The sequence below is a fragment of the Cervus elaphus genome, chromosome 9 (assembly GCF_910594005.1).
Source record: "Cervus elaphus chromosome 9, mCerEla1.1, whole genome shotgun sequence".
In the NCBI taxonomy this organism is placed as follows: Eukaryota; Metazoa; Chordata; class Mammalia; order Artiodactyla; family Cervidae; genus Cervus; species Cervus elaphus.
The window spans coordinates 93,714,592-93,742,589 of record NC_057823.1 but is presented as its reverse complement, the minus strand read 5'-3'; the positions used below and the strand labels follow the sequence as shown (position 1 = coordinate 93,742,589).

At 38.9% G+C, this 27,998-nt stretch overlaps 1 protein-coding gene and 1 long non-coding RNA gene across 13 annotated transcripts in view; one reads left to right on the top strand and one right to left on the bottom strand.

Moving 5' to 3' along the window:
• Window positions 1–22,366, top strand: part of MCTP1 (multiple C2 and transmembrane domain containing 1) — a 560,075-nt gene extending 537,709 nt beyond the window's left edge. For all 10 annotated transcript variants that reach the window (XM_043913616.1, XM_043913624.1, XM_043913620.1 and 7 more), the window contains 4 exons: window positions 6,003–6,112; window positions 9,865–9,974; window positions 20,591–20,688; window positions 22,231–22,366. In XM_043913616.1, the coding sequence (XP_043769551.1) occupies window positions 6,003–6,112; window positions 9,865–9,974; window positions 20,591–20,688; window positions 22,231–22,302 (390 nt within the window). In that variant the 3' untranslated portion in view covers window positions 22,303–22,366. The remainder of the gene's footprint in view (window positions 1–6,002; window positions 6,113–9,864; window positions 9,975–20,590; window positions 20,689–22,230) is intronic.
• LOC122700615 lies at window positions 29–27,937 on the bottom strand. 3 transcript variants are annotated; one of them, XR_006342823.1, is made up of 5 exons: window positions 27,707–27,937; window positions 27,114–27,322; window positions 19,868–25,775; window positions 1,069–1,279; window positions 29–750 (listed from the first exon to the last, which is right to left on the bottom strand). It is a non-coding gene; the product is annotated as an uncharacterized LOC122700615 (long non-coding RNA). The 3 variants fall into 3 exon arrangements; XR_006342824.1 differs by lacking the exon at window positions 1,069–1,279 and having other exon boundaries at window positions 27,707–27,936; XR_006342822.1 differs by lacking the exons at window positions 29–750; window positions 1,069–1,279 and adding an exon at window positions 14,215–18,172 and having other exon boundaries at window positions 27,707–27,936.
• Window positions 27,938–27,998: the final 61 nt, after the last annotated feature.

Here is a 27,998-nt window from a genome sequence, read left to right as displayed (position 1 = left end):
TTTACTTTTTAAAAGAAAATATTCTGTCTTAAATGGTGTCCATCTTTTATTTTTTTGAAAACAATGGGGGTAGCAAATACTTACTTCTTACTTTTTAAAAGAAAATATACTGTCTTAAATGCTGTCCATCTGTCTTTTTTGTTTAAACGCTGGGGTAGCAATCCTTACTTCAGACAAAACAGACTTTATTTCCCTTTTAAGTCTGTATTCACTTATTTTCGGCTGTCCTGGGTCTTGGTTGCTGCGTAGACTTTTCTCTGGTTGCGGCGAGTGGGGGCTACTCTCCAGCTGCGGCTTGCAGGCTCCTCATTCTGGTGGCTTCGCCTGTTGCGGAACAGTCTCTAGGCGCGCGGGCTTCAGCGGCTGTGGCTCCTGGGCTCTGGAGCAGTCTCAGCAGTTGTGGCGCATGGGCTTCGCTGCTCTGCCACATGTGGGATCTTCCCAGATCAGGGATCAAAACCGTGTCTCCTGCACGGGCAGGAGGATTCTTGACCAGGGAAGCTCCCCCACCATCTGTCTTCTTAACTGTATCAGAGACTCCTCTAATATTTCAGTGGAGGGTTCCTATTTTCAAGGTGAATATTGGAAAAAGAGCCACGGCACCCAGTAACCTGGGTATGATTTGATATCATAAAAACTGAATAAGACACTGGGATGAGATTCAGGAGTCAAGAGTCCCTGTGAGTTGTTGAGAATCTCTCTGAGAATTTCAGTTTTCTAGATTTAAGGCTGCAAGGTAGGTTTCTATGCCTGAAAAAAAGAAGGAATATTGCCATGAAGAAAACATTTCGCCACTTTATGTGCCTTTATTCAACCTATACGTCGAATATTTCCCTAGGTTAGAAGTATAGATCCGAGAGGAAGTCTGTTTTGCAGGGCATTTTACTGAGTGAACTAAGAAAGCTGTACACTAAAACCATCTTTAGCATAAAAAATAAATCACATGAAACATAAACATATTCCAAACACAGTTGTATAGTTGGTGCTCTGTTTGCTCACAGAAGAGGTGTAGTCAACAGTAAACTATCACGATTATGTCTCATAGCAAATGTAAGTCTTACTGCTCACCTTTTGCGAGGTTACCTAGCAGGACATTAAAGGCAAAGCAAAATTATGGTCCAGATGAGCTCTCTGGGGTGCAGATCTGCACGCCTCCTCTGGGAGATCATCAGTAAGGTGAACATATGCTCTGGTTTCCTAAGACAGTTCTGTTTTGTGCTCATCCCAATACGAGACTTCATAGCACTCCCCCTTTACACTCTTAAGACACTCTCTCACCCTAGAAAGTAAAATAAGTTGAATTTTATAACATCAATATTTTGAGCAACATGTTCTACACGCCTGCTATGTTGAACACAGCACAGGTGTCCAACAGATTCATTTTCTCTGACATGAACAGGACTGCCAGTGACCTCTTTGGTGTGAGCGACTGTGGCAGGATGCAGCTGGGTGCACAAGGAACCCGACCCCACAGAACACGCATCCCCTGACACCCATCACCTCGGCTTCTCGTTCTCTTTCGGAACAGAATCTGTGAATGGGAGCACATGTTACTTTGGTTTGAAAGTCAATGAACAGGATTCTCTCCATCTATAAGGAGTACATATTGATTCCTTAGGTCTTGAGAATTTTCTAAATATCTCACAGCTAGGAACTAGAGAGTTCTTTGGAAAAATCCAGTTCATTTTCTAATGGGATACACGACAGTAAAATAGGTGAATATGAGAGAATCACTGTATTTCAGGCGTGCAGTTATTAATATTTTGTGGACTATTGAAAATAACAAGATTTTAAAAGTCATATGGAATTATTAGGAAAAAACTTGTATAATATATATCTCACATGTTTTCAGATTTATAGTTATAGTTCTATTTTACAGGTTTCTTTTTACATCTTCAAAAGAAACCTTAATAATACATTAAAAACAAACAAACAATAGTGTCATTTCCAAGCTTTTCGATGACTAACTACCCTATTTTTTTTTTCCATCCAGGCTGGTTTATAAAGGAAAGTAAAAATGACAATAAAAGAAATGTACCAATTTATTCTCTACTAATAAAGTATTGAACATTAATGAAAAAAGTGTGAAATATTGGAAAGCAACACAGAGCAATTCCATTACCCATTGCAGTTTGGGGTCATATACTGTATATAAAGAGTAATTACTTCATTGGTTGGAGACCTCAGTGGAGGAATATAGAATTTGATGGAAGATTTTAAAATAAAAAATTTTATCCTAAAGCATTCCCTTTTCAAAATTTGCCAACACTCCAGACTTTTTTATTTTGAATTTTGGTGGCCAGGGGTGACAGGCTTGGGGGTAGGATGGGTATGCAGAAGAAAGAAAGAAAATTTTAAATGAGCAGATTTTAAAAAACTCTTTAGCCAAAGATACAGTTAAAGTATCTACTAAAAATAGTCTTTGTAGAGGCCTAAAATGACACATCTTATTAATGAAGGGCTCATATTTTATATTTGCACACTGCATTATTAATGTTAAATCTGGTGGTTTCTAACAATCTTCCAATTTCCATTTTTGAATCAAGGTTCTAGATTTCATTTTCTTGCTGATCATGGTGTTTACAATAATACATTTCTAAATCTTTGCAAGTCTTTTTTTCTTGTTTATCCTCACAGGGATCCTGGGTAGGAACTGCAATCTTCCTGGGCAGAATGAGGAGGTCACAGCATATCATGCAGAGAACAGGCTCTGGAGTTGGCTAGTTGTAGTCCTAGTTCCAAGTGCTGTCATTTTCCCTGAGCCTCAGTTTTTCCTTCTGTAAAGTGGGGGGAAATATTTACATTGTAGGATGGTGGTAAGGATTGAATGAGTTATGTGAAGAGCACTTTATGGTGCTTAACCAGTGAATGTTTACATTCTACTTCTTTCTAAAAATAATTTAGAAGACAAAAAAAATAAATTAAGGAAAAAACAGATAAACCATATAAAATCATGTCCAGTGAGTACTGATTCATTTATGTCTTCTATCCCTATTACTTTTATAGTGATGTTGTAGAAAATCAGGGAACTATTCTGGTTATAAAATTAGAATATATTGATTGCAAAGAATTTGAATATTATAGGAAGGCATGAGGAAGGTAAACATCCATTTTACCTTTAATATTTTGACATATTCCCTTCATTTTTCCATCCTACCCATTTCAAAAATAAGTTAGGATTATGCTGTATATCATATTTGCTTCCCATTCTTTTAAATTTCTAGTAGATTATAAGTATTTTCACTCTTTTAAGCAGTATTTTGTGGTTTCCTAATAGTCCACCGTTTGTATTAACATAATTAATTATACCAAACATGTTCATGATTTGTTACTATAAAAAAAACTGCTGTGAAAATTGTTTCCAGTGTTTGTTGAATATACTGGAAATCCCATCCCTTCATTTGTCATATTTGTTGAAAATTTTTTTCCCACTTAGCCTTTTAAATTTATAACTTTTGATGTGTTTTTAATTTTATATAACTTTTGCTACTAATTATTTTTCTTTGTGATTTTCTTCACTGTTTGTATGTTTAGAAAGTTCTTTCTTATTCCAAGGTCAGTAAATAACTTACCTATCTTTTCTTCTGCTTTTATAATTCTTTTTTAGTTATTTGCTTTTAAATTAATGTATATTTGGGGTACTTCAGTTTGAGAAAGATGTTGAGGTAGATTTGAGCTATCTCAAATAGGTTTGAGAATCTATTAAGGCATGATTTAATATAATTTTCCCCAAATAGTTAAAGCAATTACCCAGTAACATAATATTTCCTTCTTCATGATAGATTTATGATGGTGCTTTATTATACAACAATTCCTCTTTTAATGCTCATCTTTCATATTTTAATTACTTAAATATCTGGTACAATAAATGCTTTCTCATTATTTCTCTTCTGCAAACATTGCTTAGCTATAGGTACTCTTCCAAACAAATTTTAAAAATACTTCATCAAATTCTCCCCATTTTACTTTACACCAAACATTAGGATTTGCTTGAAATTGCAAAATTAAACCTTTATGTTCAACTAAAAGAATACATTCTTTTAATATTCAGTATTCCACTGCATAAATACATTATCTCTAATTTCTTATATAGATTATAGATTCTGTGTGTTTCTTGTTAAGGTACGGCAAAGTGTCTTATACGTTTTACTGCTATTGTGAAAGAAATATTCACCTCGTAATTTCAGACTGGTTATTTTTTGAGTTTATTCTCAATGAACTTTCATTGTATAACCAGCATGCTTCATCTTTAACTTGATTTATTCTGCATGTAGAAAAATATTTTGTGAGAACACTTTACTTCATAAATGTAAATGAACTTAGCTGGTGCTTGAGGGAGAACACTGAAAGCCGTGTAGATTATTAGAGCAGACCAATTCTGTAATTCGGAAAGGAACAAGGAGGAGCCACTGGCTGTCCATTTTATTCTAAAATGTACAATTGCATAGGTGAAATGAATGCATTTTGTTTTATTCCTGGGAAGGGGAAAAAACACCAGAAATTGATGCACCTGTGTTTATAATGACAAGTGAAGGGCAACTTTTAAAGACAGGGCAACTTTTGAAGACACTGAGAGTGTGTAATTTTCCTCTAAACTTTGAGCCTCATGCATTTCATCTACCTCATTGCCTGACAGTCCGTTTGGCATAAGTGAGATGAATCATGTAGGCAATATCTCCCGTGGGAATTAAATTTAAAGTGAAGGCTCTAAGTATCTGGTATCTAAAGATCATGTTATAAAACTGGCATCCACGTCCCCAGTCCCACTGTACCCTGTTGTCCTTGGAGGCTGCCCACACACCTGTCACTCACTTGCCCTCGCTTTCCAAGGTGGCAGGATGCCAGCCCCAGCCAAGTGTTCACAGTGCAAAGTGCTTTAGACTCTGCTAAAATGAAAGTCAGTATGTAAATGTGCAACATGACGACATTATTATTCTGGTTTCCTGGCTGCTTCCAGCAAGCACTGACTGCCACATGAGGTCTCAAGTGTTCTGGCAAGGCGTGCAAGTGTTCAGAAGAAGTTAAAAGTAATGAAATTGGATCTACATTTCCACAGAGATTCAAGCTGGCATGGAGAGATGGAGTCATGGGTTGGATGGTCTCCACCAAACAGCCTAGGCAAGTGCCTTTGGTGCCAGGCTACTAAGCAGAATTTTCTATCGTGAAAGGCCACCATTATTTCTTCCTCTGGGTCTAAAATTAAGAAACGTGCATATCACCCCCCAGGTTCACACCACTCTTTGGGTGCTCAATCCGCACCCATTCGCTGGAGCACACACCAGCTTTGCTTAGGGCCAGCACAAGTTTTAAAAGAAGAATTAAATACAAATGGGGGAAAATATTTAGTTAGAACCCTGACTAATAGAGCATGAAGTATGTGGCTCTTATTCTTAAGACAGGGACCAGGCTATGTATTTTGCTGCCCCTAAGGTGGTTTATCTAGAAGTGTACACTTACTGAATTTCAGTTTGATTCTATTTTTAAAATAAAATTTTCTTTTTTTAGTTTTCATTGCTCACAGGTCTTCTTATTTGCACCCAGCATTCCCTGCTATTAAAATAATCTGGAGCCAAGACCAAACTTAGGTCTGTGGGTGGTGGGCCAGAACACTGGGTCTGCTAAGCATCGTGTCGTGGTGGGCCCAGGGCCAGCAGAGGTCCCACATTTGGTCATTCTGAGACCTGATCTTCCTCTTACATCTTTATGCTTCCCGTCCGCCTGCTGAAATGTTTCTGTTCATCAGGGCGAGAGCCACGGACTGTGAGTCTTGTGCCCTGCAGCCACCGTCACACTGCCACAGGCCTACAATGCCGAGTACTCTTCTGCTGACCTCCCTTCATATCTAAAGTTTTCAGGGGCTGCATGCAGCCACTTACATCCATGGAAAAATGAAGTTCATCTAAGTTTAAAACTGTAACAGTGCTGACAATGAAAAGAATTCAAGCCCTGAAGGATATAGATACCTTAACTCACATAGAATCTCTCTTTTTTTATTGTTTTAGGACAGTGAAAAAAAGGGATTTATAAATAAAATTTATGCCATCCAGGAGGTATGTATCAGTGTCCAGAACATCCTAGATGAAGTGGCTTCCTTTGGCGAAAGGATAAAAAAGTGAGTGATGCTGACATGTGAGCCCTGGCTTTCTGGGGGACAGTGTCCATTTATTTCTCAGAGGGTGAAATGCCACATTCTTTCTGGCAGGGGACACTCCGTCTGGGTGATCTATTGCTCAGTTTCATCATTATTTACTTTGTTTCTGCCAGTCTTTGGTTTTATGAAAGTTCTGTCAATTTCCTCCTTGAAATTTAGAACATATTGGTTGGAAAGAAGTCATACTTTAGCTTTGAAAAAAATAACACCGTCCTAAATTTTAGCACATTTTCACAGCAAGACTTTGTTCTTAGAATATGAAATTGCAATAGGAAAAAAAAAAAGTTAAATGAGGATTTCAGGTAATCAAGACACACCTGCATTTTATTATTGGTCAAGTTAACAGTTTCATCAATAAAGTTAAATTTAAAAAAATTATAAATAGCACCCTGGAAAATAGTCCTTCAATTCTGTTTAACTAGCTGAGATCATAATTATAGATGAAGTAAACTAATACTCTGTCATCTAGAAAATAAACAATTTTTATAATTTAAAAGTTAGGAAATAGAGCTTCACGGAGAACAAAAGTAAAATTAAGAAACGTAATTTGTGTTTTACTTCATCTTACTTACTAATATATATTTTAAAACAACTGTTTAATTATAAAAATGGTAAGGTGGATTTATAATTAATAATCAGTAAAAAGTATACTAAGGGCCCATGCCACTGAACTACATGAAAATTGGCCTGCATAATGATTTCTAAATGGTCTGTTCAAGAAGGGGTGCTTTATACCTGGATAAGCCTGTATGTTTCTAGTTTCATATCTCTATTCATTGTTTATTATTCATAACTGAAAGTCTGCAGCAGATTTGGATGCTTCAGCATACACAGAAATTGAAAGGAGTAAATTATTTAAACTAAAGGTATGGGTCATTCATCTGGTGCCTTTCATGTTTCAAGGCATAATGTATTTTATTTTGTATAATTTTTAATACATTTCCACACATGCATAGGTGCTGAGTTTCCACTTTCTCACATTAGACGCAACAGCCCTCTGACTCCCAAATGGGACTTTTAAGCAACATTCAGTATCAGACTTCTCAAGATTGATTTCCACATCTTTCTTCTTCTTCATGTTATTTCCGTCTCTAAGAATGTCTCCTTGTTCTCCACAACCTATCTCAGAAGCAAAGGGTGAAGTCTGACATGGAGCATTTCCCTCCGGGGTGTTGTCCTTTCCCTGAGGTAGTGTGTAGGCTACCCAACAGGAATATCTCATTTATAGCAGAAGACCCTGGGTCAGCTCTGAGGTCAGGACTGTGACTGCCTGAAGTGGCGAGGCTTCTTTGTAACTCTGGGTGTTAGCAGACCTCAGACAGGTACTGGGAAAGACCATGGCCAGTTGAAGGAAATAAGGTCGTGGCTGTGGACCAGCCTTGGGGAAACTGGATTTGGTCGAACTTTCTAAGGGATAGACAGAGACACAAGTCCAGGCTGAGGTACAGGAACATGGCCTATAATCTAGAGAGTCTTGCAGGAAATCTCTCTTCTGCATAATCATCTTTGGACTACTAAAAAGAGAGAAACTCCCCTGGAGTCACATGGGATAAAATGGATCTATCTAGAAAGCAGATTTAGATGCAATCTTTAAGTACAAAATGGAAGTCTCCATAATTACATCTTGTTATGAAATAATCCTTCCAGAACTTTCTTGAATAGCATCTCTTGGGGGGAAATGGTATAAGATCACATTCTAGATTTAGATTCCATGATGCACTGTGGAAATAAAAAGAGCAGTCTTTTCTCCCCCTGACATTAGCTATACTGGTATTCTTTGCCATTTATCCTTCCAAGAGGAATAAGAACACAGGAGCACTTCAGTGAGGCTGCCCAGGAGGAGGGTTTTCTGCGTGAGGAGCCAGCGCCCTCGCACATCCAGTGGTGTGACGGATGGCTCTGAGCTCAACTGCGGGAGAGCAAACAGACCCTCAGCGTTCTGTTGTCTCCACAGCGGGCAGAAGCAAGGGAACTACAGGTGTCAGTGAGGAGTGAAGGCATGCTCCTTTACCTGTGACAATTACAGGACGCTCACTCTGGCCATAGGACATAGAAAAACACAACAGAAAAGCCAGACCCCAAGAGTTACTAAAAGTAAGAAAACCCAGTTGGACCCAACTTGGGCTTTTTTATTGGGGGAAAAAAAAATTTAGGAGACGTGACCTAGAGAAGACAAAAAGCAAGTCATATGCCACAGTTAAGGAATAACTCTTCTAAGTATTAGGCTGAGGGGTAGTATATGAGAAAATCTCTTGACAAACATCCTTTACTGGATTACAGGCTTCTCTGGAAAAACCCAATCCAAGTGCATAGAGCATCCATTACCAGGAAATTAGAAGAACTAAACACTGACAGTTATCCGTATCATGTACAATTTCCATATTTTCTCCAAGTGTCTTTGGGGTCCTTCTCACTGCTAAGAAGTGCCGTACAGTACTTCCAGAGCTTAATGGCTCTAAATAACATCACCTTGATTCCCGTAAACATGCTGCCATCACCACCAGGCTTCCTGGATACAGTAAAAGCTGTCTGCATCTTATACCAGGAAAGCTGATGCTCAGAGAGGTCGGCCACCTAAAGTCACATAACAGAATCTAGGCTTTGAACACAGATTTGCTACTTATTTTGGTTGTTTTCATTAAATTACGCTAAAGAGTCACTCAGAGATACGTTAGCTCCTCCTTGGAGGCCGAGCACTAAGGCAGTAGTATGCCTGTAAATGGAGACACGGTTCATATACCTAACCTTGAGGGCTCCACGCAGTGAGTCTGTTTATAATTTTGTCACCCTCTCTTAAAAACTATCAGACTTACTACGGATATTCTACACAGAAAGCCTGAACATATCTGTCTTTCTGTGTTCCGTCTGCCTTCTGTCATGGTTTTTCCTCTTTTTGTCCCACTGAAGTCCTTCCCATCTTCTTGGTACTGTTCTGCAACTTCTTTTGTTCATTGATCCCACTTCTGTTCTTTGTTCTAATGTTTTATCACTGTCAATACTCAAGTCTTGCTTCCAACCCCTCCATTATCAAAAACCCACCCTTTTCCGCTTAAACTTCCTTTGTAGTCTTCAAATTTACCATTTGCCATGTTCTCCTTTGCCGGAAACAATGCAGGGAGAATAGCAGATAATGTTGACTTTATTTCCTAATTATCGATGTATTTCTGGGAGGAGGGCAATGATGGTAACAAAAGTTTTTACAAGATTTCTCCTTGCTGATTTCTCATTCCATCTGAAACATAGCTGAAGTGGAAACTATTTTTCCAAGGATTTCTCAAGTTCTGAGGATTTCCACAACAGTGTTAACATTTAGGTCTACAGACAATTGCTGGCAATATTTTATTTCCAGTGTGGGTAATCCTATGTGAGAGTTCACAGAAGAAAGAATGGTAGGCCCAGGGGCATTCTCCTCTATGAGAAGTTGGAGAAAACGAGATGGAGTACTAGCTTTAGAAGATTTTTAAACCATAGGGAGTCACTCAAGTAGTACAACGACTCTACACCCTCAAGTCATCTCAGCCAGCGTGGAGGGGTTAGTGTCAACACCCCTTACCTGGGTCCTGTATTCAGGAAAGCCCACGACCACTGGCATCTCTTCCCAAAAGAAGTACGTCTTTGCTAGATCCGTAGTCCAGAGTTTGAATCACATTCGTTTTCATCTTTGAGAAAAGTGCAAAGTGCTCAGATTGCTGATGTGTTGATTTCTCATTCAGTACTTTCAACTGGACCGTCCCGTTCTTAAGCTGGCTGGCCATCGTAGCCCTCTGTGCGTTCACAGCCATCCTGTACTTCATTCCGCTGAGATACATTGTCCTTGTCTGGGGTAAGTAAAGCCTCCTTAAAAAAAAGACTGTCATAGCTGCTCAGAACAAACTGTTTTTAAGGGATGAGTTACACTGTCAGCAGTTCCCTGTATTTATGGTCATGAAGCTGTTCTATGATGGAGAGAGACAGGCCAGTTAAAAATCACAACAGTCTGAAGATTTAGGTCTACCTGCAAAATCCATTTCTCTTATCTAGCACCTTAGGCTCCATCATACTATAAACATGTAGTGGTGCAGATTCTCCATACATCAAAGTGTAGCTTTGTCTAGATATCACTCTGATTTATTTTCACCACTTACACGTAAACAGAGGCATTGCGATCTATATGGTGCATTTAGGGCAATATGCTTTTGTGCTGTGGTACTTTATTTTGTGGAAGCGTCCGTAAACATGGTACTATATATGGCTGCATGTTTAAGAGGTCACCTCTAGGAAACGGGAAGAGGGCCTTTGGCATCGGAAGGCTGCTCGGGAACAAAAACCTCTGCTGTGTACCAAATGCGTATGTAAAAACCCACTTTGAAGGTAGTTTCTGGGGAGGGAGTATCCTAATTTTTAATGCAACTATGCTGCATGCTGACAGTTTCTATGTACCTAGACTCTATTTAGGGTTTCCCTGGTGGCTCAGATGGTAAAGTGTCTGCTTGCAATACAGGAGACCCAGGTTTGGTCCCGGGGGCGGGAATATCCCCTGGAGAAGGAAATGACAACCCACTCCAGCACTGTTGCCTGGAGAATCCCATGGACAGAGGATCCTGGTGGGCTACAGTCCATTGGGGTTGCAGAGTCAGACACGACTGAGCGACTTCACTTTAGACTCTATTTAAGGTGGTACTTACAGCACTCTTCATAGTTTGGAGTTTGTTTTTCCTCACCCAACAAAATTCTTTTGGTTGGAAAACTCAATTTTCAGTCTCCGAGATTGATGAACATATAAAACTACATTAATGAGATATATATATATATATATATATATATATAAGACTGGGTAGAATGCTCTACATGCCCCTGGCCTGCATCCACCAGAGATTACTAAACTTATACAAAATGCAGAGAGCCAAATGGGTTTTAACTTCAGAAAACATGGACTTACACACTGAAAGTAAAAAGATGAAAAGGGAAGTTTCGTTCTTTTCCTATCAAGGCTTTTAAAGAAATATGCAGGAATAAAATGGAAAAGGGTCTGATGTCTCCAGGCCCCCCAGTCTTAAAATCCTTGAATCTCACTCTTCTTTTTGGCTGTCTTTTCATATCTTGAGCAAGCCTCTTGCCCTTTATATCATCATTACCTTTACATCTTGGGTAGGGAGTGGAGAGTGAAGGGAAGGATGATTATGTTTTCTTGTCTTAATTCCTATAATCTAAAGAAACAGGAGAGTGCTTTCACTATCCAAAGAAGAGATATTTCCCCCACTATGTTCTTGGGACCCGATTGTATGTTCTTTCATTCCTTCCTCTGATATTTAAAACAGATGCTGTTTTATTGAAGGCATTAGGGTAGGGCGTTAGGTGTGGCAGTTTATTACCTCTAACCTACCCAGGTCAGACCTGCCATCTCAGTTGTGATAGGTGGGGAACTTCTGGTTTCTTTTCCCCAAGCTGTCAGAAAGTGGAGCCCATGGCAGACATCTGGCAGTATAACCTGGGGTGGCCTCACTGGCAAGCTGTCTTAAACATAATTTTCAGAGAATGTGTTTGGGTCTCTTGTTTCATCAAATAAAATAAAACAAAGAACAGTATTCCTTCAGTGGTAGGTGATTGCTGAAATATTAAACAGAAATTTAAGACATGGGTCTCACATGGGGAGACAGAGACCAAATCATAATTGCATTAGCTTATTCTGCCAAAATCCCTGAAGAAGAGCCCAGATGCTCTGGTTTGTGACCCAGTCTGTTGATTTCACAAAAAGCTCTTTGTTTATGTTTATGTGACTATGCTTGGTAGTTTATTAAGTGCAATATAAATTTAAAACAGTAGACTTATCCAACTGAAATTCTACATTATACCATAGAATATGAGGAATAGATACCTCTAGTTTTATACGTTATTTTGACATTTCTTGTTGGGCTTCCCTGGTGGCTCAGAGTGTAAAGTGTCTGCCTGCAATGCAGGAGACCTGGGTTCGATTCCTGGGTTGGGAAGATCCCCTGGAGAAGGAAATGGCAACCCACTCCAGTACTCTTGCCTGAAAAATCCCATGGACGGAGGAGCCTGGGAGGCTACAGTCCATGGGGTCGCAGAGTCGGACATCACTGAGCGACTTCACTTTCTTGACATTTCTACCTCATCAAGTTTTTATTTTTTGTATACTAGCTCCAAATTCACCTGTTTACCCCTCATCCATATTTGCTCTTCAGGTAGTGCAGAGGGTTCACCATTGGATAATTTAGCTTGGGTAGATATGCCTCATTTTAATGGTTCTTGGCCATTCTAATCCAAGAAGTGATCCAAGTAAGTCAATCACAGCAGCATCTTTTGCAAGCATTAAATTTAAATTTCTTGTAATTTAGAAGGAAAATTGGCTTCTAAAAATTTCAATGCCAGAGATAGAGAAATGGAAACATTTTTTTCCTTGTGATGATCTACTCTCCTAGCAACCTTCAAATGTTTATGACAGCATTATTAACTATAGTCCCCATGACATTTAAAAATTCTTATTTTTTGTGCTGTGCTGGGTCTTTGGTACTGTGTGGGCTTTTCTCAAGTTGTGGCAGGTGGGGGCTAATCTTTAGTTGTGAAGTGCAGGCTCTATGGAACAGGCTCAACAGTAGTGGTGCTCGGGCTTAGTTGCTCTCCAGCAAATGAGATCTTCCCGGATCAGGGATCGAACCCACGTCTCCCGCATTGGCAGGTGGACTCTTTACCACTAGACCTTTACCATTCTTTACCACTAGACTCTTTACCACCAGGGAAGCCTCCCAAGACATTTTACAACTGGAAATTTGTACCTTTTGACTCCCTCACCCACTTCCCACTGCCCCACCTCTGGTGACCATCAGTCTGCTTTCTCTGAGCTTTGTTTCTGTCTGTATTTTAAGGATTCCACATGTAAGTGAAATCTTAACAGTATTTGTCTTTGTCTGACTTATTTCACTTAGCATAATGAATGCCCTTGAGGTCAATCCTTGTTATCACAAATGGCAAGATTTCACAGTTTTGTTTTTTTTAAATGGCTGACTAATTTTCCATTGTGCGTATGTACACCACAGCTTTATCCTTTCATCCATGAACGGACACTTAGGTTGCTTTCATGTCTTGGCTATTATAAATAATGCTGAATGAACATGGGGGTGCACATGTATTTTTAATGTTTTTGTTTTCTTCAGATAGATACCCAGAAGTGAAATGATAGTACAGTAGTAGTTCTATTTTTGATTTTTTGAGGAACCTCCATACTTTATTCCATAGCTGCTGTTCAGTCGCTCAGTCCTGTCCAACTCTAGGGACCCCACGGACAGCAGCACACCAGGCCTCCCTGTCCTTCACCATCTCCCAGAGTTTGCTCAAACTCATGTCCATTGAGTCCATGATGCCATCCAACCATCTAGTCCTCTCTCGGCCCCTTCTCCTCCTACCTTCAATGTTTCCTAGCATCAGGGTCTTTTTCAATGAGTCAGCTCTTTGCATCAGGTGGCCAAAGTATTTTCCATAGTGGTTGCACCAATTTACATTTCTTCCAGCAGTGCACAAGGGTTCCCTTTTCTCCAGATTTTCACCAACAATTGTTATTTATTGTCTTTTTTGATGATATAGTCATTCTGATAGGTGTGAAGTGGTACCTCAGTGTGGTTTGTATTTTGGCTTTCCTGATGATTAGTAATATTGAGCATCTCATGTACCTGTTGGCCATCTGTCTTCTTTGGAGAAACATCTATTCATATCCTTTGCCTATTTTTTAATTGGTTTGTAGTTTTTGACTATTCAGTTGTATACATTTTTAATGTATTTTGCCTATTACCCCCTATTAGATATAGGATTTGCAAATATTTTCTCCTTCTGTAGCTTCCTTTTCATTTCGTTGGTTACCTTTGCTGGGCTTTTTAACTTGATGCAGTCCCACTTGTTTACTTTGTTAGCACCTATGTTTTCTCCTGGGAGTTTCATGGTTTCAGATCTCACATTCAAGTTTCAGTCCATTTTGAATAATTTTTATAAATGATATAATAGTCCAGCTTCATTCTTTTGCTGTGCCAGTCCAATTTTCCCAACATCAATTTATTGAGGAGACTGTCCTTTCACCATTGTATATCCTTGGCTCCTTTGTTGTAAGTAATTGACCATATATGCATGGGTTTATTTCTGGGCTATCTTGTTCCACTGATTCATGTCATCTGTTCTTATGCCAATACCATACTGTTTAGTTATGAGAGGCCTGTAATATAGTTTGAAAGCAGGGAGTGTGATAGCTCCAGATTTATTCTTTAGTATTGCTCTGGCAATTTGGGGACTTTTATGGTTCCATACAAATTGTGGGATTGTTTCTATTAAAATATGCCATTGGAATTTTGAAAGGAATTGTACTGAAGTTGTAGATGGCTATGGATAGTATGAACATTTAACAATATTAACTCTTATAATCCTTGAGCAGGGAATACTTTTTCATTTATTTGTTTGGTCTTCAGTTTCTTTCATCAGTGTCCTGCAATTTTCAGTGTATAGGTCTTTCACTTTCTTGATTAAATTTGTTATTAATTTCTCTGGTAGTACATTGTAGTATATAGAAATGCAATAGCATTTTATACAGTCCTTTTGTATCCTAAAACTTTACTGAATTCATTTATTAGTTCTTGCAGTTTTTTGATGGAGTGTTTAGGATTTTCTATATATAAAGTCATATCATCTGCAAATAGCAGCAGTTTTACTTCTTCCTTTCCAATTTAGATTGTTTTAAAGTGTCTTATATGAGTTATAGCTTCCCTTGCTTTCTTTGGGTTTCCATTTGCATGGAATATCTTTTTTCATCCCTTGACGTTTAGTCTCGTGTGTCCTTACATCTGACTTCATCTCTCAAAGACAACATATAGAAGAGGCTGGTTATTTTTAATACACTCAGACACCCTATGTATTTAGATTGGAAAATTTAGTTCATTTAAAGTAATTATTGCTCTGTATATCTACTGTAGGCTTTTGCTATATGGTAACTGCGAGGCTTACTTATAAAAACTTAAGTTTGAATGCATTTGAAAGTTCTAGATTTTTACTGTTTTCTCATGTTTCATAGCTCATTTTACCCTTTTTAAATTAATATGCTGTGTTTCCCTTAACTAATTATTATAGTATAGTTATTTCTACTATATTTGTTGTTGAATCTTCATAATGGTTTTATAAATGATTAACCCACTACATTTATTATGTATTTACCTTTATTAGTGACACTTGTGCTTTCTTGTGTCTTCTTGCTACTTACTGCACGGTTTTTTGGCTTAAAGAAATCTCTTTGACATTTGTCGTAAGGCCAGTTTAGTGATAAACTCTTGGCTTTTGCTTGTCTGGAAAACACTTTTTCAATTCTGAAGGATAGCTTAGCTGAGTAGTATTCCTGTTTGCGAGTTTTCTTCTTTTTCTTTCAGCGCTTTGAATACATTATGCCATCTCTTTCAGGTCTGCAAAGTTTCTCCTCAAAAATCTGCCCAGTCTTCTGGAGGTTCTTTGTACATGACAAGTTGTTAGTATCTTGATACTTTCATTATACCTGTCCTTAACTTTTCATATTTTAATTATATGTCTTGATGTTAGTCTCTTTGGGTTTCTCTTATTTGGAACTCCCTGGGCTTTCTCGATCTGTATGTGTTTCCTTCCCCAGATTAGGGAAGTTGTCAACCATTATTTCTTAAAACACATTTCCTGTGCTCTTTTCTCTCGTCTGTGATTCCCTATAGTGCAAATGTTAGTATGTTTCACTGATCCTTTGTGTTCTTTTTCATCTAGCCTGCTGTTGAATCCCTCTAGTGTATTTTTCAGTTCAATGAGTTTATGCTTCAGCTCTGTGTCTATTTGGTACTTCATCTGTTCTTTCTTTGTTGACGTACTCACTGTGTTCATCCATATTCTCCTGAATTTGGTGAGCATGTTTATGAGCATGACTTTGAACTTCTTATCAGGTAAATAACATCTGTTTCATGAAGGACTTTTCCCCCTGAGATTTATCCTGTTCTTCCATTTGAAACATGTCCCTCATTTTGCTTGAATCTCTATGTAGGTTCCTATGCGTTAGACAAAAGAGCCACCCCTCCCAGCCTGGAAGTCGTGGTCTTGTGGAGGAGATCATTCAACTTTGCCTTGGCTTAGTTGTCTCTCAAACCTTTCTGACGGTCTGGGCAGCCTGTTTTAATAGCTCTCAGGAGTTGAGGATGTGCCAAGACCTGTCAGCGTCTCGAACAGGAGGCGCTCAGTCAGCACCTAGACTCAGGCTCACTGAGAGTCAGCCCTGTGGGCTGCAGCTTTTAAAGCAAATACACACAGTGGGGCTGCAAGTGTAAGCCCAGTTGGCCACCAGAGGATCTGGAGGTGTCCCCTGGGTGACAGTCACAAAAATCGGGGCTTCGGGTGAGTTTGTAAGCTTTCTGGGAGACAACTGATGAGCCGTGCTGGAGGAGAGTGGTGATGACAGCACCCCGGCCTCTGTTCCCTGAGCGTCCCTCCGCAGGCCTTCAGATGTGTGCCAGACCTGAAAGTGGCGCCTCAGGCCAAAGCTCCAGGACAAGCAAATAGGCGTCTTTCTAGAAACCCTGGGGGTGCGCTGCAGTCTCCCGTTTGTGCAGTGCCCTGCTGGGGGCAGCTTGCTGAGACCTGTCTCTTGGGTGTTACAGTTCTAGTGGACCCAGGCAGGCACACCAGCTCCCCTGACCTCCAGAGTAAGGTGGTTGAGGGGCATCCCCTGGGTGGCAGCTGCAAAAACTGGGGCACCAGACATGTGTAAGGGAGCCCTCTGAGGTGTCTAGAAGGGTTCACAGTTAGCCCTTAGATGTGTATTTAATTAGAAGCCTGCCCCTCAGCTGCAGCCATTAGCTTATAGGCCTGTTTCACAGACGGGCTGAGCTCCTTGGTCTCTACTTCTTGCTGTGCCCTGAGGGTGTCAGAACTCTTTTCTCCATTGGTCACAGTCCTTGAGAACCTGCAAACATCAGCCCTCTGGCCACCAGAACTAGGGATGTAGGGGTGTCTCCTGAGAGCAGTTGCCAAAACGGGCACCAGACAAGGCTCTGGGAGATGCTGGCCGGCTGGAGAAGGCAACCACTGCGTCCTCCAGCCGCCACTGTTTCCTGACGGCCCTTCCAGAGGCTCCTCCACGCAGGCCGGCCCAGAATCCTGCCCCTCAGGCCAAAGCTCCCAGACAAGCAAATAGGCCCCTTCTTGGAAAGACTAGGGGGTGTGTCTCAGTCTGTTGTCTGGTTCCCTGGGAGTGGTGGTCTGCCAAGAACCGTCTCTCCAAATGTCATAGTGCCACAGACCCAGGAATACAAGTCCCCTAGCCTTTGGAGCCAAACACTCAAGGGGTATCCCCCTGGGTGGCAGCCACAAAACCCAGGACACCAGACAGGTGTGAAAGTTCCCCTCCGAGAGATACTGGTGCTCTGAAGTGCAGTGCAGCGAGAGCTCAAAGATGGGACTCAGGAGCTTCCATCCCCAGGGAGTATCCCAGCAGGTTCCCGCCTCTTTGGCCAACACCTTAATATTAGTAGATGGGCTTTCTTCACATAGAACCTGGGCACCTTTCAGAGAGTTGCACTTCTGTGCTGGGTCCTGTGATGAGTGAGTGCTCACGAGCTCTTTAAGAGCCATTTTCTTTCACTATAGGCCTCTGGGTTCCATGGTTGCAAGCCTGTTGGTTTTGAAAGCCAGGTGCCTTGAGGGCTCATCTCTCAGATGCAGGTCTTAAAAGCTGAGGTGCCTTATGTGGTGTACAAAAGCTACTTCTCTCCTAGCTACTCAGAAAGAAGCTCTGGGCTTGTGAGCTTCCTCCTGATGGCTGGGTACCTGCACTGGGCATGGGGTTTATGGTGAGACTGTCTCAAAGAGGTGAGTTAATGATTGTCCTAGGTTGCCATCTTGAACTGCCTCATAGACGTAAAACCTCGGGCACCCGATGTGTGACAGCTCCCCTCAGGGAGATGCTGGTGCTCTGGAGCATGGCAGAGGGTGGGCATGAAGATGGTACCAACTGGCTGAAGCAAGGTAGCTGGGGAGAGATGGTTCCTGCCAGGAAAGAAAAGAAAAAAAAAGATGGCTGCCAGTCTCTGTCCCTCAAGCAGGCAGGCTCCTGAACATTTCAAATCAGATGTCTTCCCTGAGTGACTTCCCTTCAATGCCTGGAGGCAAGCAAATGATCCTTTCCCACAAATGGTCTGGTTGCCTCTGGGTCAGCTACTTACATGCTGGGTCCTGGAGAGGGTAAGTCTGAACATGCAAGTTGGTTTTCAAAGCTATGTGTTTTGAGACAAAAATTGAGAGCCCAGAAAAAACCCAAGCATATATGGTAAACTAATATCTAACCAGGGAGCCAAGAATACTCAATGAGAAAAGACAGTCCTTTCAACAGATGGGGCTGGGAAAACTGGACGGTCACAGGTAAAAAATGAAACTTGACCCCTATGTTACACTTATCGAAAATAACAACTTGAAATGGACTGTAAGACCTAAAACAATGAAACTTCTAGCAGAAAACATTTTTTAAGAAGCTCCCTGACATGGATCTTGGTAACAATTTTTGAAAATCACATCCAAAGTACAACCAACAAAATTAAAAACAAACAAGTGGGACTCTATAAAGCCAAAAAGCTTCTGCATTGCTAAAGAAACCATCAACAAAGTGAACAGACAATCTACAGAATAGGAAAAAAATACTAGCAAACCATATGTGTAATAAGGGGCTAATATCCAATAAAGGCCCAATATAACCCAAGAGCAAAATAATCATCATAAAAATGGGCAAAGGACCTGAACAAACATATTCCCAAAGATAACGTATGAATGGCCAGCAGGTCCATGAAAAGATGCTCAATAACCCTAGCCACTAGGGAAATGCAAATTAAAACCACAATGAGATAGCATCTCATGGCTGTTAGAATGGCCATCATCAAAAAGACAACAGATAACATGCTGGCATGGATGCAGAGAAAAGGGAACCCTTATACACTGTTGGTGGGAATGTAAAGTGGTACAGCTACTACAGAAAACAGTATGGAGATGGCTTAAAAATGTAAATATAGAACTACCATATGATCCAGCAATTACACTTCTGGGAATTTATCCAAGGGAAACAAAAAGACCAACCCCAAAAGATATCTGCACCCCCATGTTCACAGAAGCATTATTTACAATAACTGATTCATGGAAACAACTTAAGTGTCTACTGGTGGATGAATGAAGAAGTGGTATACAATGAAATATTATTCAGCCATAAAAAACCAAGGAAATCCTACCATCTGTGACAACATGAATGGATTTGAAGGCATTATGCTAAGTGAAATAAGTCAGAAAAAAACAAATACTATATGATTTCACTTACATGTGAAACTGGGAGGGAAAAAAGCAAAATGCCACCCCCTCAACTCATAGAAAAAGAGAAAAATTCTTTTATCTATCAACATATGAGATGATGGATATGAACTAAACCTATTGGGGTAATCATTTCACTATATGTGTACAAGAGACCATCATGTTGTACACCTTAAAACTTATACAGTGATGTATGTCAATTATTTCTCAAAACTAGAAGGAAAAAAAGCTTGATGTTTTGGGGGCTTCTCCCTCTAGGTACAATTCTTAAGAGTTGAGGAAGTCTCATGTGGAGGTTCAAACCCTCACTCCTCAGAGAGCGCTCCCTCCCGACCATGAGTTGTCAGGCTAGGAGTGGAGTTTATGGTGAGACTGTGCCCCTGCATCTCCTACCTGCTTCGATGCGGGCCTTCTCTCGTGGTTAGTGTGCAGACATCACTCAGCCAGTTTTCAGGTATTCTCAGAGGCAGTTGTTCCATATGCAGCTGTAAATCCCGTGTATTGGTGGGAAGAGCTGGGTTTAGGATGTTTATGCGTCGCCATCTTCAAAGCTTTTTATGTTTTTTTAAAAAAGCTGGTGGTAAACCTTTTCTAATTCCAGGTCAGTTTAAAATTAAAAAAACAAAACACCAGGTCATGCATTTTCAAACATGAATTTGCATAACAGCAACACTTCCCCACCACTGAAAAAAAAAAAGTGTATCTTCTGAAAAGGGGGAACCAGTTAAGTCAGACTTCTTGCCTTAATCCCAATCCAAAATGTAGGGTAGACAAGTTTTATCACAGATGAAAAACTACAAAAAGCTTCTAAGTATTTGAGGGGAAAGGCAAGATAGGTCACTGCTTGTGCCCTTTGTTTCCCAAATAGAAAGCCTTTCCTGCTGGGAAGAAGCCACTGAAGCACAAAGAGAAAAAACAGAGCAGCCATTGAGCTGGAAGGTGGAAGGAAGGGAGAAGAGGGAGGGAGGAAACTGGGTTTTCTGGCTCAGTCAGTCAAGGTTGAAATCAAGGCAGCTTAACCTACATCTTCAAATCACAACACTTTTTTGACAGAAATGTGCCTTTGGACTCCAAACTATATTGGTGTCAGTAATATTTGATCTGTCACTTTTTCAGGAATCAATAAATTTACAAAAAAGCTTCGGAATCCGTATGCAATTGATAACAATGAACTACTCGATTTCCTTTCCAGAGTCCCTTCAGATGTGCAAGTGGTATGTAGATTTCATTATTAATTATTACTGCAGGCATACCTCATTTCATTGGGCTTCACAGATATTTGCTTTTTTACTAAATGAAGGTCTGTGGCCACCCAGTATTGAGCAAGTCCATTGGTACCATTTTTCCAACAGTATTTGCTCACTGTGGGTGTGTCATATTTTGGTAATTCTTGAAATGTTTCAAACTTTTTCATTATTATATTTGTTATGTTCCTGTGATCACTGATGTTACTGTTGTAAAAAGATTAATACTTACTGAAGGTTCAGATGATGGTTAGCATTTTTTTTTTTTTAGCAATGAAACACTTTTAAATTAAGGTATTTCTTTTTTAGATGTAATGCTATTGCATCCTTAACAGACTTCCATACATCATAAACAGAACTTTTATATGCACTAGGAAACCAAAATATTCACGTGACTTTACTGCGGTGGTCTGGAGATAAACCTGCAATCTCTCTTAAGCTTTTATCATTTTTAATGTAGTGTGGCATTGAGTTTTCACGTTCATATCCATTTAATTTTGAAGGTCTTAGAAGAGCCAGGTAAAGTTAATAAAGCCTGTAGAAGATTTTGCCACTCAGGGATTAGTCCAGTTGGGGTGTTATCCAACAAGAAACTTATAGAGAAGATGGGGAATGAGAGAGCATTGCATACAGAACCTACCGGGGTGTCAGGGAGGGAGGGCAGTCCTCCTCCAAGGAAGATTCAGCTGGAATTTGTGAAGGGAAGTCACCATTACCTCAAGGAGGAATTAGGGATATTAGATGATGAAAGCAAAGTGTGCCAGCAGATACTGAGAAAAACACTTCCCTAAATAAACTGCATGAATTAGGTGAGTTTTAAAGATGGCTATTTTAGAGATCAATAAAGGGGGGGGGGACAGTAACTGATTTTTTTCTAAAACTTTTTATTTTATATTGGAATACAGACGATTAACAATGTTGTGATAGTTTCTGGTGCACAGCAGATTGACTCAGCCATACAAAAGTAACTGATTTTTGAAAATGGGGGCATATCTTAATCCTTTGAGGTTAATTAGTGCTCGTTAATCATTAAATATTTTCAGAGTAAAATGAGAAATGTTTTTATTCAAACTATTGAAGCTGGGTTGCAACAGTACTTTTTTCCTTTGCTTCTGTTGAGTCTTTGATTTGGTATCTGACCCGAAGGTGGGCTGGATGGAGATGAAGCCTATATTAAACAAGCACATAATAAACTGCAAAGAACCATTATTCGGCTCTGCAAAATAGATGGAGATGCTTCAGCTTTTAATATTACATGTGTATGGGTGTATGGGTAGTGGAGATCCTGGCCTGTTAGCAAAGTTCCTATCAGGGCTCTCGTCTAGTTTCTGGCAAGATTTCCCTTGACTCTTGCTCTGTCTTTTTATTGTTTTCTGCATCCCAGCTGCAGGTCTCATATAGCTTCCAGAGTGAGCACTTTTCCCCCAAGCACAGGCTCTCAATTCCTTTGCTTTTCCTTCCTTTGCCAGAAAGTGGCCACCTGACCAGCCTTTCTCTGAACTGTTTAAACAGGTGCAATACCAAGAACTGAAACCAGATCCTTCTCATAGCCCATGTAAAAGGAAGAAAAACAATCTTGGCTAGCCAGCTCCCAGCACTGGGGAGGCCAGCATCTGTTTGGGAGGATAAAAGAAAAAGCCTTCAGCCTCAGCAGCACTTCCTTTCTTTCTGTTTTTTATTTATTTTGCCTTTTTATCATGATTGAGAGAATTTGTAAATAGTGTACAAAGGCGTATGTCTTTGAAAATATACTTCCATTGTACAGAAACAGTTTGATAAAGGTTTAGCTATTGCTGCCTAAAAGCCTTGCTAGTTGTGGATAATAATATAACACTGGAACAACAAATGTAAGAATGGTTAACATTGGGAGATACATACTTCTCTAATTACAAGTGGAAAAACTAGAATATTAGATTAAATGCTCAGCTGTGCTCTGATTAAATCTACATAAAATGTAAATGTCAATTTGAATTTAAAGTTTTTTTTTTATGTGACTATTTTTTATCTGAAAAATAATCCATTACAGTTTTCTATGTTTTATACATTTCAAAAGGGAGGGGGGAATCCCAGAACTTGAATAACGGAACAGATGCATTTCAACTTACATAGTTTCAGATCCTGATATTCATTCCTGTGCACATTATTTAGCTATGACTAGGCTGGTTTTAAGCTAATGAATGAAAGTATAGTCACCTCAACAAGAGAATTTTCCATACCTTGAAATCCTACAAAGAAAATTTTCAAATCTTCTATCATTCCATCTAAAACTTTAAAATCTCTACAGGACGATACAAAAAATACTGCCATGTTTATAAATGAATTTTTATACCAACCACTGTTAATTTGTACCAAGTCAACAAATTAGCAACCCAGTTCAGTTGTCAAAAATTTGGCAAATTAAATTCACATTGGTTTGATGTCAGATTATGCCTCTGTGCATTTAAAAATATTTAATATGCAAGTATTTCACAGAAAAAAAATATATCTACTTTCTCATTAGGTTACTGAAATGTTTTAATGCATTTATGATTTTTGTTATTAGTGTCAATTTTAATGTAGAGGAGAATGCAGTGTACTAAGTGATATGCCAGTGTCTCATTACATTCATTTTTAGAAAAAAATAATCATTCTTGAAAATTAGAATGCATGGAAACCTATTTTGTAAAATAAACTGCTTATGGGGAGGGGAAAGTTTGCCTTTAAAAATGTTTCACTATTACCACAGAACCTATACTTAAAAACTGCATTCCCAAGACTCTCATGTAGTTTTTATACCTAGCTTCCTGCTCTATCAAGGGAGTATACCTCTATAGAGAAAACTTGGTGAGGATGTCTTACTTCCCTGACTTGGTAGGGGACTAAGTTTGGTTGATATTGCTGCAGACAAGTGTTTTGTACTATTTATTAACAATGTACTGGGATAGGGTAAAGGTGAGGGTTATGCTGGAAAAATGTAGAAAAGCTAGAGCAAGAAATATATATTTCACTCTAAAAGAAAATACTTCAAAAATAAATTTAATCTCAAAGTTGATTTTTAAAGCATTTTTATTTTAAAGCTATGTTGTTAAATACTATTTCTTATGATAGAACTATTTTGATCTGTTTCTTACACTGTGCTTAAAAGAATGTTAATTAAATTCCCTTTCTACAGAAAGGCCTTGACCTCAGTATGTTCTATTTAGTGCATCATGTTTATGACAACATGCTTATGTCCACATACCATCATTATTTGTTGCTAAGACATTATTCTCCATGAAGCTGATGTTATTACAGAAAGTTTACTGATAGTATAATGTTTGAAGTAACTTTTGATTATACTTTGTGTGAGATTTATGTTCTGTGCTGACACTGTCTACTCAAATGTCTACAACCCTGATATCCTGCCACCTCAGATGTGGATAGTAACCATTAACAGATGATTGATTTCTCTTTGTTTCATTCTATCAAATTTCAGATGTTTGGTTCACTGGTAATGTTGACTATTCACTGCATTAAATAAAAAATAATCTTTTCTAAGAATAATCAGTACTTCTTTTTGGTGTTGAGAAAGGAATGATGGAAGATTATGTGCATGTTCTCATACAAATGATACTTAAACTCAGGTTTGGTTTGGGGAAGGGGAAAGAAAAAGGCTTTCCCTGAAACCTTGACTGTTGGTTAAATAAAACCCAATACTTCTGGAGGGGTAAGTATCCAGTGATGCTGCTAGAGGAATTAAGAACTATCTTGAGGCATCAAAGTGATATTCAGAGGAATAGTCACTGCTTTTAGGAACTACCATATTCACAGGCTGGAAACAAGAGGCTGTGACTAATAGAATTTTAACCACTTTCTTCCCCTTCTCACCAGTTCTGCCTTTTGAAAGCTGCTTAACCTCATTTGGCTTGGAGAGATTTGTAAACATGTAAATATTTTATGGTATCTTAAGAGACTGGACGTCATTCTAACACCTATTTGGACTGCCATATACAGTAGTCACATGAACTATTAAATATATTCCTCAGTATCTTTTAGTGAGTAAATTTTATTGAAAGTCATTCATTATCCAAACTATTATTACTGCCACTAACTGTGGTAATTTATAAGAAATACACATTTAAGATTTTTCCATTTATAGAAAGAATGTGGTACTTGTTCATTTTGGTACTGTTCCACACATTCAAACGGATAAGATGCTGTCGGGATTCCAAATTAATTGTGAATCTATGCACTAGGATAATCTGGACGGAAAGACTCTTTAAGTGGCTCTGCTCTGTGATATATTTATCGAGTACCAACTGTACAGCTTGCTCTGTCATAGGCAATGGTCAAACCAATGAAAATATTAAAATCAAACCTGGAGCTAAAGTACAGTGAGAGCACATTTTAACTGATGTGATTCTGAAAGTATCTCTTAGAGAATCTTATTGTGTTAGTTTCGGAAAGTATCTTTTATGGAACCTTATTGTGTTATTTAAAAGTGAAGAAAAATTTAGTAGTAAGTTCTCTTATCCAGGGTCTAGGTAATATCCAAATATCTCCAGTGCTGAAAGTAGTCTACTTCTCTGTTGACAGGTCTTATTCAAAGGCTTTAACTTCAGTTTATATACTTGTTAAATATATCTAAATGTTTTGATTTTGTACTTAGCATTAAAAATAAACCAAAATATAAAAGGCAGTTACTGCTCCAGAAATATACAAGAGAGCCACCATCATACTTGTTGCAAAAGCCTTAGGTGTTATCAAATTAAGGGTTAAATTGGGGGCTTTAAAGTCAAGTATGACTGTGTATTTCTGTACAGATACCTATTTATGTGTTTCATCAATCTAGAATCAGCCTTTTCTAACTGCTTGGTCAAGTATGAATTAAAACAACATAAAAAATAATGAAATGAATACTTACAGTTCTGTCACTCCTTTGGATTATAATTCTCCTTCAGGATGACGGGTGTAACTCACTGAAAGAAAAAACACCAACATCCTGTGTTTTTCTGTTGAAGCTGTTCCTCTTCTGCCTCAGTTTCCTTCTACATTTGTACAGCGGCAGTCACATCATAAGACTCACACCAGCTGAATCTCTGAGAATTAAGGAATATCAAGGAAAATTTCTCATCATGTGAGAATACTATGCAGATAAAAACTGCTAAATGTCCAAAGTGGTCATATGCTCTAGAAACTAAAAATACTGTGAAAGGTTTGCTGGAATTTAATGATTCTATCTGTGCTTTTCCAAAGGGATCGAGGGTTGAGAATCACTCTCCCACAAAGGTAGGGGGAAAAGAATCAAATATGTTATTGGTTTCAAGTAAGTTTCCAATTATTGGGCTATTTCTTCATATGCTGAATTAGCAACAACAAAGAGTGTTCTATTGCATGTACAAGCAGTATTTTTGTAGACAGGTTTTTTTTTTTTCTTTTTTATGTATATGATAGCTGTGTCTCCAAATGTCACTGAAAAATTATGACTCCACTTAAAAAAAGTTAACAAAACGGCACTGCTCTTTTGCTTTCCTCTATTTGATGTTACTAGATTAAGCTGAAAGTTCTATTTGTATTAAGGAAAACAGAAATAAGTAGCTGTGCCAAAGTGTTTTCAGTTTGTAGCAAAAATAAAATTGCAACATAACTGTCCTCTGCTATAGATTCTTCAATGGTCTTTCAAAAGTGAAAAAAAAAATGACCAACCTGAGAATGATGAGCAAACCTAAAAATCAACCACCTCTTATTTTCTCAGGATAAATAAATGGATCTAAGGAGACGTGGCTAAGTGAGGTTGTTATTGCTACTAGTGAGGTGAGATGGTCATACTAGGCTCAGCTAGTATTCTAGCTAGCTTGCCTCTTTTCTCCGAGCAAGAATACTGGAGTGGGTTGCCATGCCCTCCTCCAGAGGATCTTCCCAACACAGGGATCGAACCCAGGCCTCAAGCTTGCAGGCAGATTCTTCACCATCTGAGCCACCAGGGAAGCTTGTTTTGGACAGAGCAAACTTCAAATGACACAAGTCAACTTGAGGCATTTTATTTTGCTGGAGTTCAAATGGTAAATTTAGGGGAAATGCTAAATGCACAGAGAAAGGTGCAGCCGTGGCCCCAACCACTCTTGACTACAAGAGACACATTTGAGACAACAGTCAAGACTAACTACAGAGACAGCTGAACCTTAGCAGAGAGGTGAGGCAGAGGAGATGCCAAGATTTGTCCCAAGCTCAGAGATCTTCTTTTAGTAAAGTCACTCAGAAAGCTGGAAACTTTCTAACTAAACTGTATCATTTCCACAAAACATTCTTCCTACAGTACTGATAAGACACTTTAAAGTCAAAATCTGTGTGTAACATGTCATAGTGAAACCATGGAAAACAATTTACTGATGTCAAGAACTAATAAACTCTCCAACCTTACTCAATGGTATACCTACCCCTTAGCCTTGTCCTGGAAGTCTTGCAAATTTCAGATTTCACTAACACAGAGGCTGAGTAAACCACAGGAAGGTCTCTGAAGCACACAGTAACCCAACCAGAAAAGTAAAATACTATGTATGTACAAAGAAGTATTAATAGTTTTAAAATCAATCAATGTGGTGTTCCATTTTGTTTGAAATTGCTGAACATTACTTTTTAAATTTCCCTATAGGATGAAAAAAAAAAAAAGCATTTTTAGATATAATAGAGAAAAAATTTTGGGAGGATATCACAGAACATCCAGCATTTGACAATTTAACCAGGAATCAGGCATACTAACTTTTATAGCGTGGGTTACCATGTACATACCATTCTTGTGGCACTATGATGCTAGTACACAGAACACACATGTACTTGGATCTCCCAATGACTATGACAATGACACAAGCAGGTGAGAAATGTACCCAAAAGGACACAGTGATATGATTCACCCCAGTGTACTATAATTATGATGTAGGTATACAATGTATTGATATAAAACAATTGTTAAAATACTGTATTTTGAATTGCACTACTTAAAACAGTAGCTTATGAGAGTCATTTTCCTCACCTTCACAGAAGAGGTAAAAAATAACATGCTTTTGAACAACAGTGGCAAGACATTTTCATAGAATTCTCTCAATAGATGACTGACTGCTTACATCTGAATTTGTTGTAAATAGTATGTATTTAGAAGGGAACTTCTTCCAAATCTAAGATAGTAAAAGACAACAATTATTAATTTAATCACACAGTAGTGAACTCCCTTTAAAGAAATTAAAGATATGTGCATATGTGCTCAGTCGTGTCCAACTCTTTGTGACCCCAGAGACTGGAGCCCGCCAGGCTCCTCTGTCCATGGG